The 15056-nt window shown below is 36.5% G+C and overlaps 1 protein-coding gene across 1 annotated transcript in view; it reads right to left on the bottom strand.

Moving 5' to 3' along the window:
* The window catches only part of STRN (striatin), a 199794-nt gene that overhangs the window by 45299 nt on the left and 139439 nt on the right, over positions 1–15056 (bottom strand). Inside the window, exons 4-6 of the mRNA XM_007945074.1 lie at positions 11824–11902; positions 6077–6244; positions 4220–4355 (exon numbers count right to left, since the gene is read on the bottom strand). Coding sequence (XP_007943265.1) covers positions 4220–4355; positions 6077–6244; positions 11824–11902 — 383 coding nt within the window. The remainder of the gene's footprint in view (positions 1–4219; positions 4356–6076; positions 6245–11823; positions 11903–15056) is intronic.

The raw sequence follows: 15056 nt of genomic DNA, 5'->3' as shown, positions 1-15056 counted from the left end.
GCTCTGGAGGAGAAGAGATCAATAGTTTCAACTTAGATAGATAGGCCTACGAGCTGAGCACCCATACCAGGGACAATAAACTATGGAAGATCAGAAGGGTAGCATATGCACAGGGAGAGGGTTGGGAGGCAGGAATGCATAGGCAAGAAGGACACAGGGAGGAAGTGGGAGGGGAGCTGTTATACTGTGAATAATGTAACCAGTGTCACAAAACAGAATGCGTATAAACTGTTGAATGTAAAATGAATCTGCTTTGTGAAATTTCACCTAAAACACAATAAAAAGTCTGGAGGGGAAAAAAAAAAAAAAAAAGATTGTTTGCCTACCTACTAATGTCAAACTCAAAATTTTACATGTCTAATTATTTTAAAAATAACTTAAACAAGTAGATTCTTAGCTGTTTTGAGCCTATCTGCTTTGAATACGTAGCAAAAATTGACCGAACATCTGCTAGCCATAGATTGGATGAAACTTGTAGCTGTAAGTCTCCAAGCTGCTCCTGCTCTTCAGAGCTTTCTGACCCGCAGACTACCCACTTTGCTGTTTAAAGAACATCACCGAGGGCATGGAAACCTCGTCTCTCTTTCCGCCCATCTTTCCCAAGAGTTCACTTGCCTTCTTCTCCTTCTGGTGGCTTCCAGAACCATTTAGTGCTGGAGGGCCTCTGCTAGGAGGTACTGCCCTCAGCATTCAAACTGTCAGTGTATAGGCCCCAAAACAGCTGTCCAATACTGCCATCTTGTGGCCACATCTTTTTTTGTGATCAGGCCTGAATTCCTGCAAACTCACTACAGGTAAAAACCATCCTATACAACATGCATATTTTTCACTGTGCTACAATATAAAACTATCTTAGGAAATGTGACACTAAAATCTAAATCTGCAAATTCTATTTCCATTAACAGCTAATATTTACAATCATGGGGAAGAGAAGGGGAGAATAAAGGGATGGAGAAGTTATTCCAGAGAAATACTACCCAAAAGAAAGCTAGGTAGCAACATTACTATCAGATGAAATAGACTTTAAGGAAAAAAGCTTTAAATAGGGATGCATGCTTATAATGTAATGATAATAGGAATTTACTAGAGAGAGGTAGTAATTCTGAATCTGATTAGACATAACCTCACTCCACGAACCTTTGTTAGCAAGCCTAAGAGCAACTGTATCCTTATTTTTAGAGGTAGTACTTTACCAAGAAATGCAGGATGGGTGGATGGATATACAACATAGTCTATCAATCCATTTATCATATAAAGGCTCCATCCTTCCACATACAAAAGGCCAAACAACACAAAAATAATGTGAAAGAACATAAAATAGACAATTCACAGAAGAAATGAGTAATTATGCATAAACCAAAACAATGATGCTCATTATTATACTAATATAATAATAAGTATAAGAAAATGTTCTCAACATATTAACACATTAACCAAAGAAACAGGCAAGTACTTTGCCCATCAGACTGTCAAACATCTGGTATAACTGAGGGTACGGGGAAAATAGCACTCATACTCGTGGTGCAAGAGTAAATTGGTATAAGCTTTATGGAGAACAGTTTGGAAGTGCAGTGTAGTAAATTACTTAGTGTGGCTTTTCTACCCATAAGTCATTGTAAACTCAGTGGTGGAATGAGCAACTGAGGAGCTCCTGATTGTAAATGTTATCCACCTGGGTTATTTCTGTTGGGCGTGGCACAACACACAATTTTACAGGAGGCTCACTCTCAGGTGCTTAGAATTGTTGTTATAATTGGTTGGTTTGACCACTGTGCAGGGCTCAAATGGAGGCCTCCTAGAGGCAGAACTCTCTCTGACTGCTGGTTGAGAAACATGTGCTGCTGAAAGAGACATGCGCTCCTGAAAGAGACATGCGCTCCTGAAAGAGACATGTGCTGCTGGGAAAGAGATGCAAGAGACATGCGTTGCTGAGTAAGACACCAAGGGACATGCACTGCTAGAGAAGAGACTGTGAGAGACTTGGCTGAGAGACGGTGGGCTGGGAGAGAGACTGAGCGTTTTTCCTGAACTTGAATTGTAGCCTGGTGCTTCCCTAATAAACTCCATAATCTGTGAGTTCTGTGTGGCCACTGAAGCGAATTATCGAACCCAGGAGAAAGGTGGTGGGTGCTTTGGGAGGAACGGTTGGAAAAAGGACTGGAGGGAGGCAGCATGTCTGGCCTGGCAGGAATAGGCCATGAGCTATTGATGGTGATTCTGTCCTCCTCTTGTGGGATTAGAGGAGGTCAGAACATGTGGCCTCCTTGCCCTTTTTGCAGGAAGTATCTGCCATAATTTAAAGGCATATACCATCATTGTTGTTAGGTGCCATCAAGTTGATTTCAACTCACAGCGACTCCATGTGGCAAGAATAGAAGTGCCCAACACCTCTAGGTCTTTGTCCCACAGAGTGGCTGCTTTTGGTTAGTAGCCCAGTGTGTGACCATTGTGTCACCAGGGCTTCACAGATTCATTCTTCTTATTGTAATCTATATAGCTCAGTGATTTTTCTCTTACTATAGTAAAATAAGACACATACTGTCAACTTGTTTGGATAAGAAAAAAGTTCTGGATGAGTGCCTAAATCTCAAATAATACCCATGGTAGAATTTATCAGCAGAGCACTACTGAATAGTGGTCCAGAGAAACAACAGTAGGAAAGTCATACTCAATAAATCTCTGATGGGGCCAAGGAAGCAGAGAGTATAGAGAACAGACTACAGTTAGTGAGCACTTTATAATTTAACAAATCATTTTCATACATATTGTCTCATTTGTTCCTCATAAAGTACTCTGGGGATGAGATGGACAATTACTATAATGTCCATTTTACAAACTAAAATAACTAAGATTAAATTATTAATCATTACAGACAATTACTGGCAGAACTGGGATTTAAACCCAAGGCTTCTGACTCTAGGTTTAATTCGCTTTACATTATCTTATTTTCTTTTACCTCTTATTAAATAACTATGAAAAAAGGAATGCCAAACATTTTCCTGGGTAAAGTAAAGCATGTCCTCACGCCTTACTTAAACAAAAAAAGAGAAGGAGAGAAAAGAGATGAGATGGGAGAAGGTGAGAGGGGAGAAGCTGCAATTTAGATATGTCTTGTTCCAGGAAACTAAAACGGGAAAGTTTTATAACCTTATAAAGATCTGAACAAAACTATAAAGAACCTCAAACAATCATGAAGAAGTCAAATGAAAGACTTCTGAAAGTGGGGATGTCTGAAGAACCAAAGCAATCCTGACAAGAGACAAAAACTCTCAAGTAGAGCTGATGCCAGGCACCATCAGGCACCATAATGGGCCTGTCAGTTCTACTGCCTTATAGCAACCAAAACACTACATTGTTTGAACACATAGCATTTACCACATTTCCTAGTCGTAGAAAATGCAGTCATGTTTAATAAATTAACTAAAAATAGGAGAGTAAAGAATTTAAAGATAAAGCTGCTATCATAAAAAATATTCTTGAAAATCAAAATTAATGGAAACAATCAGTCCTAGCGACTGGTACACCATCCGATCTGCAACCTATACAACTATGAGACCAGAAGAACTAGATGGTGCCCGGCTACCACTGTCATCCACTTGGAAGGGATGTAGGAGATCCTGCATAGAGAGGGAGAACAATGTAGAACAAAACTCAAAATCATTTGGAGGCAAAAAAAAAAAAAAGAAGGTGGGGACCAGGTTTGCTGGTCCAATAGAGCCTGGTGGAACCACTGAGACTATGGCCCCTAGCCACACCTGTGGTTTCCAGCCAAACAAAGAACAGGCAAGTGAGTTAAACATTTGCCTCAAGTAGACACACGCCCTGGAGAGAACAATCATGGGAGAAGGAAGGGCTGCTTATGCACAGGGAGACAGCTCAGGGCACAGAAGAGTATGGAGGGATGGACACTGGGAAGAGGTACTATGGGGAGGAAGTGGGAGGGGAGCTGTTGCATTGTAAATTTTGGTCAATGACATGAGACAAAGTATATTATGTGAACTGCTGTATGAAAAGTGGATTTACTCTGTAAATCTTCACCCAAATCAAAATAAACTTTAAAAAAAAAAAATTCTTGAATTTGAAATCAATACTGTACACGAACTTTCCTCAAATTCATGAAAAAGTTAAGGGTTCAGACTGAAAAACATAGATTATTTATAAAGTATGCATTCTGTTCACTAAAAATATTTATTTCTATTAGCTGAGTTATCCCACTCACTGTTGACGTATCAATGATGCTTTTTTCTCTTCCATCAATATCATCATCATCATCTTCATCACTGAAATCTGCAGCTGCGCTTTCAAGGAATTTGAAATTATCCAGCACGGAGGCAGAATCTGTCAACTCAGATTTTCTGTTTTAAAAGACATACATCTTTCTCAGTTAATTTTTAAAATTGTTAACATAAAGATTAACCCATGATATATGCCACTAACTTCTGTTTATATTATAACTATGATCCCTCCAAATCAAATTATTATCTATTTTGAATCTTATCCATTCCATTTCCATGGACTTTAACTGGAAAGCAATATAGGAAATGGCTACTCTTTAAAAAATACTTTACAATCATATAGTTCATATAGTTTCTTTCTGTTGTGCATAGGGTCGCTATGAGCCAGTATTGACTCTGGCATACAACAGTTTCCTAATGTCCAGAATAGGGTAATTTCTCTCCAGTTCATTAGGAAATGTTTTAGATAAGAAGGCATTTTCCTGAAAAATCTTAGTGGCATAGTGCCTAAGGCATCTGACTGCTAACTAGAAGGCTGGCAATTCAAACCCATCAGCCACTCCTTGGAAGGAAGACTAGGCAATCTACTTCTATAGAGATACTGCCTCAGAAACCCAAGGAGGGGTCACTATGAGTCAGAACTAACTCAACGGCAGTGAGTTTGGTTTTTTTTTTTTTGATGGACAAAATTATCAAAACAGATAAATCGTAAGTTTGAAATCAGCTAAGAGCTATGTTTTTGTCCTTTCCAGACCCATTCTTAGTTCCCACCTGTATCTGACAGATTCAGAATGATACACTTGCCAGTTTCAAAAGACTGAGCAAACCCAAAACATCTGACAGTTAGAGTGTTCTTCTGTGAAGGTCTTTATAATGACTTAAAGTCAATCTTTAAGGTGAAAAATACAACTAGGAACAATGCTACATGGTCTATGTCTATACAGAGAAATAATGTATACCTTACATTTATAAAAATAAGTTAATACACTCCTAACTATTAATGAATAAATTTAGGAAATCATCAATGAAATTTTGTTTACAAAAGGCATATTTTTCCATCATTACAGAAATCTCATAATTTCACTTTATGTGCCAAATAACAGGAACTATGTGCCCATTGAAAAATTTATAGAGCTCAACTAATTCCATTCTTCAAAGCCTAAATATGTGTTAAAGTAAAATCACAGAATCTTTGGCTTTTTATTTAATTAAGAATTATGGCCAATTTTCAATAAAAAAAGAATATCCTTATTCAACTATTCATGTTCACTCTAAGTCATATTACATATAATTGTATGATAAATGAGGTGAAAAGCAAAACAAAATATTTCAAACAGCTACTGAATTTTTCACACTTAGATATTCTATCAATCTAAAGTATTAAGAAAAATATTTTCTTAGTCAAAGGAAATATGAGTTACGGCATTATTAGATAAACAATAGCTAAGAAATCTTTACTTCAAAGGATTCTGAGCTATTTGCAGGATTTCTGATCACCAATAGTGAAACTTCATTCTTACAGATTTATACTTAATTTCTAAATAAGATCTTTTATAAAGTTGTAATAGAAAGTTACTGAGCTTCAATATACTAAAATCCATATTAAACATATATTTCAATCAAATAAAAATATCCTAAGTAGAAAATTATATTCTTTACTTCAAATAACCACCAAAATACAATCCTTATGCATTTCCTTCTAACAAAATAAAATTAAACTTTTTATTAAACTTAAGCATGATTAAATTATTTGTCACTATATGAAAATGTATCACCTATAAAACAAAAAATACTTAATAAGAAAATCAGAGCTAAAACACTTTCCAGAAAAAAACACTTACCCAATCATTGCTGCTTCTTTAACTTCAGCTTCGGTGCCATTTATAATTGAGTCCTGATTTTTGTCATCTTCCCTATCAGTGACATCACTTGAAAAGCCCAACAAAGCTCGCACTCGTTTAGATTTCACATCTAGGATAGTATCTGTGTAACCCACCTCCTGTAGATACCTGTGTAAAGAGGATCCTTACAAGTCAGCCATACTGGCATCAGTATTCTATAATTTACTATGTAAATAAAAATATTTCTTTAAATTAACTGCCTAAGACTGAAAAGTACAGTACTATGCTAATGAGACTTGCTAATAAATAATTTTCCAGCTGCAGATGGGGCTGTCTCTTGCAGTACCAGCCTCTTTAGTCACTGAGAAAAATCAAAGAACTATACAATACACCATTCATTGCATTTACCATAAGAAGTCGTTCATTAATATACCAAATAGCACACTATCTCCTCTAGGCAGGACTGGAGAGAACCAACTCCCAAATTCTGCTAAATTATTATTTTATAATAGTATTCTAGTAGACGTATTTAAAACAAAAAAAAATCTGATGGAAAGAAGTGTCACTGGATAAATTGTTTGAGATCCAGGGAAAATGTTTCTAGCATATAGGATTTCCTCCACAACACACAAGAAAAATGCATTTTTCAAAGAGTCATGTCTACAGATGAATAGCTTTTCTCCTAAGACAAATCTAATACATAAATTTTCATCGTTGTTAGTTGCCATCAAGTCAATTCTGACTCATGGTGATCATACGTATGCATAGTAGAAGCGCTCTGTTGGATTTTCAAGCTGTGACTTTTGGAAGCAAACAGCCAGGCCTGCCTTCCAAGGCACCTTTGGGTGGGGCAACTCTTTCTGCTAGTAGCCTAGCGCTTAACCACTTGCACCACGTGCAGTTAATTTACAACTGTAGGGTGTAAGAAGTGTGTGTGTATGCACACATGTATGTTACAGAGTAGTTTCAGCGTTAAGATAGAGCGTAAGTGTTGTATTAAAAATTAGAGCTGGGTCTAAAATCCACTTCTACCACTTTGTCTGAATTTTAACTATGGACCTCATTTTCTTTCTCCTAAAATCAGCACCCTAGTACTAATACTAAAGCTGTGAGAATAGCATCAAAAGTAGCAATCACAGGAACACAAAAAAGGCAGATGCCCTTAACAAATGTAACTGACAATGTTAAGCATTAACTAAAAGCAGGCATTAAGTTTACTAGATGAAAAAAGAAGACAAAAGTAAACAAGATAACCAGTCTAAGATCAGTTTATTTCAACATTTGGTTTTAATAGTTATTACAGTTGAAAGAGATCTAAGAAAAATACGGGCTCAAAATGGAGTTAGTGTATCTTATCAAATTATGATACTCAATTTTCAATGTCATCAAATATAAATAGGAACGTTTTTATTAAAATCTGAGTACAGATAGTCCCCAACTTACAACATATTCAAGTTATGATGAATTGCACCTATGACTATCTTTTTTGGGGGGTGGGGGAGCTATGCCTATTATTGTTGGTAATACATACTCCACACATTACTGCAGTGCATAATTTGTTGATGTTGTCATTTTTGGATATTCACTTGTAGGTACAAGTTCAATGTTATGATTTACTGTGTAAAACATTGCCATGTAACAAACAGGCTAGGGCAATAATAATGATAATTTTTAAAAAATGAGGTATTCTATTTACATCAGAACCAATTTATGACAGAATCATCAGAACCTCATTGTAAGTCAGGGACTACTGTATTAAATTTCCAACTTTCCTGAATTTAATCAGTTGTTCTGGCATACTAATGGAAAGGTGTTATTTTTTCTATTTGAAAAAAATATTATTTGATTAATCAATTTGGCAACAAAATCACATTGCATCTATCAATTTTCAAAACTGACAGACATGTTTCATAGATATGTTGGTTTCACTAATTACTTACTCATTCATTGATAAAAATGTCACTTCTACCTTGGAGGAGGGAAGCTCTGTTGGCATAGTACTAAGGTAATTGACTGCTAACCAGAAGGTTGGCGGTTCAAACCCACCAGTCACTTCTCGGAAGGAAGATTGGGCGATCTACTTCTGTAGTGATACTGCCTCGGAAACCCAAGGAGGGGTTGCTATGAGTCAGAGATGACTCGACAGCACATAACAACCTTGAGGGGTAGGTTGTGAGTCTTAAAGTTTTTGAAATATCTCTCAAACAGCTCACTGTTTAGTTCTTGAACAACCTTCTCATTTAAAAAAGAAAAAAGCATAGCTCATATTTAAAACCAAAGTGAAAGCACTCATGAAAAATCCACTTGCTAAATACAAGCAAATGCTCCTTTCCTTCTTTCTTCAAGACAAAAAACAGATATAAGAAAATGTTTTAATATTCTTTTCCCATACTCAAAAAAAAAGTCTGATATACACCCACTCTGAAGACCACAGGTTTAGTCTGTTCTATAAATACCCCTCCCCAAACCCCAAAACAGGTAACACATTTAATTTTCATGAGCAGAGGTCTGAATTCCAGTTTCAAAAGAGATGCAATGGCCAGGCACGAGCAGGTGGGTGGGTCTAGTCCACCACTTAATACATGAAACGTCACTCCTGCTTTGTTTCTGCTTTACAGTCATAAATATATATTTTACAGAAGCAAGCATATTTATTACAACATTTGCAAATTTGATAATTTAAGAAGTTCTTCAACCTACTTATAGAAAGTTTTCATTCCAGTAAGATGGAGGAATAGGCAGACAAGTGACACAGACCCTCTTCAACAAAGAAAAGAAAAACCAATTGACAGAGATAGAGAAGATAATCCTGGAGCCCTGAGCTTTGAAAAGAACTGTGGAGAAGTGGATTAGGCACCAACTAGTAGAAAAACTTGAATGAAAACAGTGAGTATAGAGATGGTCAGAGCTGCGGACTGTCAGCTACTCTTATGGGATCAACAGCCTGAATATTTCCAAGTGGTATTGGGACCTGAGAATTGACCTAAAGATCAACCCTGGTGACCAATGACTGCAGGAATAACTGCGCTGGTGGTCTATGACTAGGAAGGGAAACAAGGAGGGAGACAACCTGAGCTGTTGACTTTCTGCTGTCTGAAGGGCGCAGCCATTTTGATTGTTTACACATAGCAGCCATTTTGGATATTTACAAGCAGTGGCCATTTTGGATATTATAGTGACCGAGGGCACAGCCGTTTTGAATCTTTACAAGTGGCAACCACTTGGATTTTAAAGTGATAGGATTCTCATTCGGATTCCAGGGGCCTAAGAATAGGCTCTGTTTGCCAAGGTCAGCAGGGACATACCAGAGGCTGACAACTAGAAAGGAGACAGGTGGTCAGTGTATAAGTGCTGTCAACTACTAAATAGAGGAGCACAGTACCCTGTTTGCGTAGATAAAATACAAACAAAACAAAGAAAACGAAAATTGTGGGCAAATCACTCCAATATACAATCACCAATTAAATATAAACACAAAAATGTCACAAGGCCTTGGACAAAACAGAGCATCACAGTCCAAAGAAGTAAGATAAAGCAAGAGAAACAGGGGACCAGGATACAGACTCAAAACACATCCCTGAGGATGCAGATTGGAACTCCCTGATATTCAAAAGAATTATATTTAAGTATCTTCAATCAATTGAGAGACAGATCAAGGGAAACAGAGAGAAAACCCTAGAACAATTTTGAAAGACAACACAAAAGCAAAATGACAAAATAAATGAAAAATTAGAAATGATACAAAATCTACACACAGAAATCCAGAAGATTAACACTAAATTTTCAGAAATAGATAAGACATTGAATGGGCAAAGGAGCAGAACTGAATCAGTGGAAGACAGAATTAGGGAGACTGAAGGCAAATACCTGAACACTTCTTTGGAAAGGGATCAATCAGAAAAAAGATCAAAACAAAATGAAGAAAGCCTAAGGTTCATATGGGATACCATCAAAAGGAATAACCTATGTATAACTGGAATTCCAGAACAGGAAGAGACAAATAAAACCACAGAGAAAATTGTCAAAGATTTGTTGGAGGAGAATTTTCCTGGTATGATGAAAAATGAGAATATATCCATTCAGGAAGTCTAACGAACCTCAAACAGGATAGACCCCAAAAGAAAAATACCAAGATATATCATCATCAAACTCATGAAAACCAAAGACAAAGAAAGAATCATGAGAGCAGTACAGGAAAAACGAAGTTACCTACAAGGGGCAACCAATAAGACTAAGCTCGGATTTCTTGGCAGAAACCATGCAGGCGAGAACGCAATGGGATGGTATATGTAAAACTCTGAAAGACAAAAATTTCCAAACCCAGCAAAATTATCCCTCAAATATGATGGTGAAATTAGGAGATTTCCAGATAAGCAGAAACTAAGGGAACTTGTTAAAACCAGACCAACCTTACAAGACATGCTAATGGGAGTCCTTTGAACAGAGAGCCAAAAGAGCAAACAACAACCGGCCATTAATACATAAGATGACATAACCCAGAAACCACAGCTATGGACATATCCAAAGTAAATAAACCTACAAGATTGTAAACAGGGGACCAGAGACATCAATTGACAAATGAGGACAACTACAAACCAAAAAGAGGGAAAAAACTGTGCCATTCCAGAACTTCTAGATGGTAGAGAAGTCAAGACAACTACAAGATAGAATGGACTGTTCTAAACTTGGGAAGAAAACTGTAAATCACATAGTAGGGTAACCTCAAAGAAAAATGATAAACCTTCACATCAAAATAGAGGACCAGCATAAATATTCAGCAAATACTAAAACAACAGCAATGAAGGAAGTGATAACACAATTCATAAACAAAACGAGCCCAGCATAGAAAATTATATGGAACAAAGAAATCAACACCAAGAAAAAGCACATTAACAAAAATGACAGCAACAAATCTATATTTGCCGATAATGACATTATCTGGCAAGGGACTTATCTCTAAGATTTATAGCTGAAGAGCGGATGACCAAACTATGGTACATACACATAACAGAATGCTTTGCAGCACTAAAGAATAATGTAGAGGCTGCAAAACATCGCATAATATGGATGAACCAGGAGTACATTATGCTGAGTGACATAAAATCAATCACAGAAGGACAAATATAGTATTAGTTCATTGTTGTTGAGGGCCAAGGAAAGGTTTATATATGGAGGGAAACTTTCTTTGTTGGTTGCCAGGGATGGGAGGGAATGGGAGGGAACGCTGCAAAAAAAACAAAAAAATGTACTGACCCATGTCACTTTAATTTTATGTATTTCACTGTACATAAATTATATTTCAACAAAATGCATTTAAAAAAATAGAAAGTTTTCAAAGTTAGTACAAATAATATGTAAACAATGATTGGGATTGTATTAAAATATATGCATATTTATGTATTAAATTTGGAAAGTGTGACTGACTTCAGGGTATAGAATTCTCTTAACTATAAATATAAGTGTATAATATAATTTGGAACCTAAATATTTTACTCTTCTTGATGAAACTAAAATTGTGGAAAGAGAATTTGCTTTGCTAATTACTAATATTTAATAAAAAATAAATTTTACCATGGGGGAAAAATGTTTAATATGAGAAAGGAATAGTAATTCAATTTTACTTTTTGGAGCAGCAGTATAATAATATGAGAAACAAAATTATTCTACTGAGTTGGAAACACAAAATAATCTCCTGATAATATTTTTCTCCCTTTTGTCAATTTATAACTTGAACTTGGGATACTTACTGTCTGAGTAGCTGTCGACCTTGTTTCCACATTAACTGGCTGTTTTGTTGTGGCTGTACCTCTGTTTCATTACCTTCATCTGGAAAACATTAAATCATAATAAAACTGACTTGTTTTACATGTTAGAGGGCATCTGGATTCATAAAAAATGTCCAATAAAAATTTAAAAGAATATGTAAATCTCCAATTGTAAATATAATTTAGGGTACTGCAAACTTTATTTTAAACTCTAATTTCCATAAGAAAACTCTAATATAAAATTTATTATTGTTGCTCCATTCCTCTTAGAGTAGCAGAAGTAAAATGAAGACACCTTCGACAGAGAATTTTTCCCCAGGGCAAAGACTTCACCAGATCAAGTCATATAATAAGAGCCAAATCCAAGCACTACAATACACGACATCAGAGCAGGAACAAAATGCCCAGAAATGTTGGTAGAAAAGCCAGTTTAGTAAAAGGTAGATGAAAAGGAAATAATCTACTTCCTTTATAAGCTATTAAAGTATTTTTGTTGTTGTTATTAAAAATAAGGAATTAAAATTAATGAAAGTCTCGTACGCATTTTAAAATTTATATCCATCATTAGGTAGACACTGAATCCTTTTAAGAAGGTGATTAAAATACAAAGAGCCTTATGGTAAATCTGCATGGAAGCATTTCCAAGCTACACTATGATGTATCAACTTTAACAATACAAAAAAGTACATTTTCATCAGCACTTGATCTAGCTGTAAGAAACAGCTGCTTTTTATAGGATCTATTCAAAAGGAGGTGAGAGACAGATATCTGATATTTAGCATTTATTGTATACCTACTCTATTCTAGACAGTATGTTTAAAACATATACACTATCATTTTTAATCCTTATGACCTCAAAAGACGGTTGTTAAAAATACCCCCATTTAAAGATGAAAAAACCGTATTTGAGAGGTAAACTTTCAGATTTCTTTCTTAGAAACACACCTGTAAGTGGTGAAATCACACTTGTCTAGCTCAAAGCTCCTAAACTAATATTTCCTTCCATGTTACCCTATAATGATAGGAAATTACAAAAGTATCTAAATAAAAATAAGAATTACACCTTGCACTTTCATCTTCTTCTTAAAGTAACTCCAAAATAACCAGGCCAAGCTCTATGATATTCCAAAGAACTATGAGAGTAAATCTGGTGGGTGGGAAGAGGCCGAGTTTTGAGAAAAGGAGGAGAATTCAGTTAATCCAAAAAAGATGACTTTGGGATGACTTTGCCAAGGGAATACTTTACAAACATCCCTAGGTGGCACAAACTGTTTGCACTTGACTGCTAACCTAAAAGTTGGAGGTTCAAACCCACCCAGCAGGACAGGGGAAGACAGGCCTGGTGCTCTGCTTCCGCTAAGATTATAGCCAAGAAAATCCTATGAGGCAGATTTACTGTAACATATGAAGTCATCATGAGTTGGAATCTACTCAACAGCAACAAGTTCATAGCCAATAAGCCAACACAAGAGATAAAATCAAATAATAAAAAATACTCAATCCGAAAGAAGGCTGAAAAAGAGGAAAAGAGAACAAGTAAGATAGATTGTACAAACAGAAAATCAATAGCAAAGGGTGGCAGATTTAACCCTAACCATAAAAATAATCTTATTAAATGCAAATGATCTAAAAAAACATTTAAAGGCAGTGACTTCCAATTTTCAATAACTGTTACTATTATTGTTAGGTGCCATCGAATTGGTTCCAACTCATAGCAACCCTATGTACAAAAGAACAAACACTGCCTGGTCCTGTGCCATCCTCGCTGTCATTGCTATGTTTGAGTCAACTGCTGCAACAACTGTGCCAATCCATCTTGTTGAAGGTCTTCCTCTTTTTCACTAACCCTCTACTTTATCAAATATGATAAGATGTCTCCTCGAGGAGACATCTTTGCTCTTCATTCTCTCCAGGGACTGGACCCTCCTGATAACATGTCCAAAGCATGTAACACAAAGTCTCACCATCCTTGCTTGTAAGGAGCATTCTGGCTGTACCTCTTCCAAGGCAGATTTGTTCATTTTCTGGCAGTCCACAGTACATTCAATATTCTCCACCAACATCACAATTCAAATGCATCAATTCTTCTGCAGTATTCCTTATTCACTGTCCAGCTTTCACATATACATAAGGCGATTGAAAATAAAACGGCTTTGGTCAGGTGCACCCTAGTCCACAAGGTGACATCTTTGCTCTTTAACACTTTAAACACATCTTTTGTGGATTTACCCAATGCAATTCGCTGCTGGATTTCTTGACTGCTGATTCCATGGGTGTTGAGTGTGGATCCTAGTAAAGTGAAATCCTTGATAACTTCAATATTTTCTGTTCATCATGATGTTGCTTATTGGTGCAGTAGTGAGGATTTTAGTTTTCTTCACGCTGTCAGGTTTGATCTTCATCAATAAGTGTCTCAAGTTCTCTTCACTTTTAGCACTTCACTTCACTTTTAGGTTATGCCATAAGAGTATTTAGAAAGAAAAACAAAAAAACCACTGGGTTTTCAGAGCAATAAATCTTTACAGAAATAGATTGCCCCATCTTCCTTCCACAGAGTGGCTGGTGGGTTTAAACTGCCAACCTTCTGGTTAACAATCAATGAGTACTTCTCTAATCCTGATGCCATGTTCTTCTTCCCATAGTCCAGCTTCTTGGGATTATCTGCTCAGCATGCACACTGAATAAGCATAGTGAAAGGCTACAACCATGACACATACTTTCCTGATTTTAAACCAGTGTCCACTTCAGCTGCTAATCAAAAGATGGGTGGTTCAAACCCATCTAGCTACTCCACAAGAGAAAGAGAAGGCAATCAGCTTTCATAAAGATTTACAACCTTGGAAACGCTATGGCGTAGTTCTACTCTGTCCAGAAGAGTTGCTGAGTTGGAATCAACTCCACGGCAGTGAGTTTGGTTTGGTTTAGTGCCCTCTTGTTCTGTTCAAACAACTGCCTCTTGGTCTACATACAGGTTCCGTATGAGAGTGTTCTGGAATTCCCATTCTTCAAAATGTTTTTATAATTTGTTATGATCCATGCAGTCAAATGCCTTGCATGGTCAATAAAACACAAGTAAACGTCTTTCTGGTAGTCTTGCTTTCAGCTAAAATCCAACAGATATGAGGAATGATATCCCTCGGTCCACACCCTCTTCTGAATTCACCATTCATTTGTCAATTTGTCTTACTGTGGTGACTTACGTGTTGCATGTTTCA

This window comes from Orycteropus afer, unplaced genomic scaffold (genome assembly GCF_000298275.1).
Source record: "Orycteropus afer afer isolate SDZICR_OR568_19922 unplaced genomic scaffold, OryAfe1.0 scaffold00131, whole genome shotgun sequence".
Classification (NCBI taxonomy): Eukaryota; Metazoa; Chordata; class Mammalia; order Tubulidentata; family Orycteropodidae; genus Orycteropus; species Orycteropus afer.
This window is presented reverse-complemented; position numbering and strand designations above follow the sequence as displayed.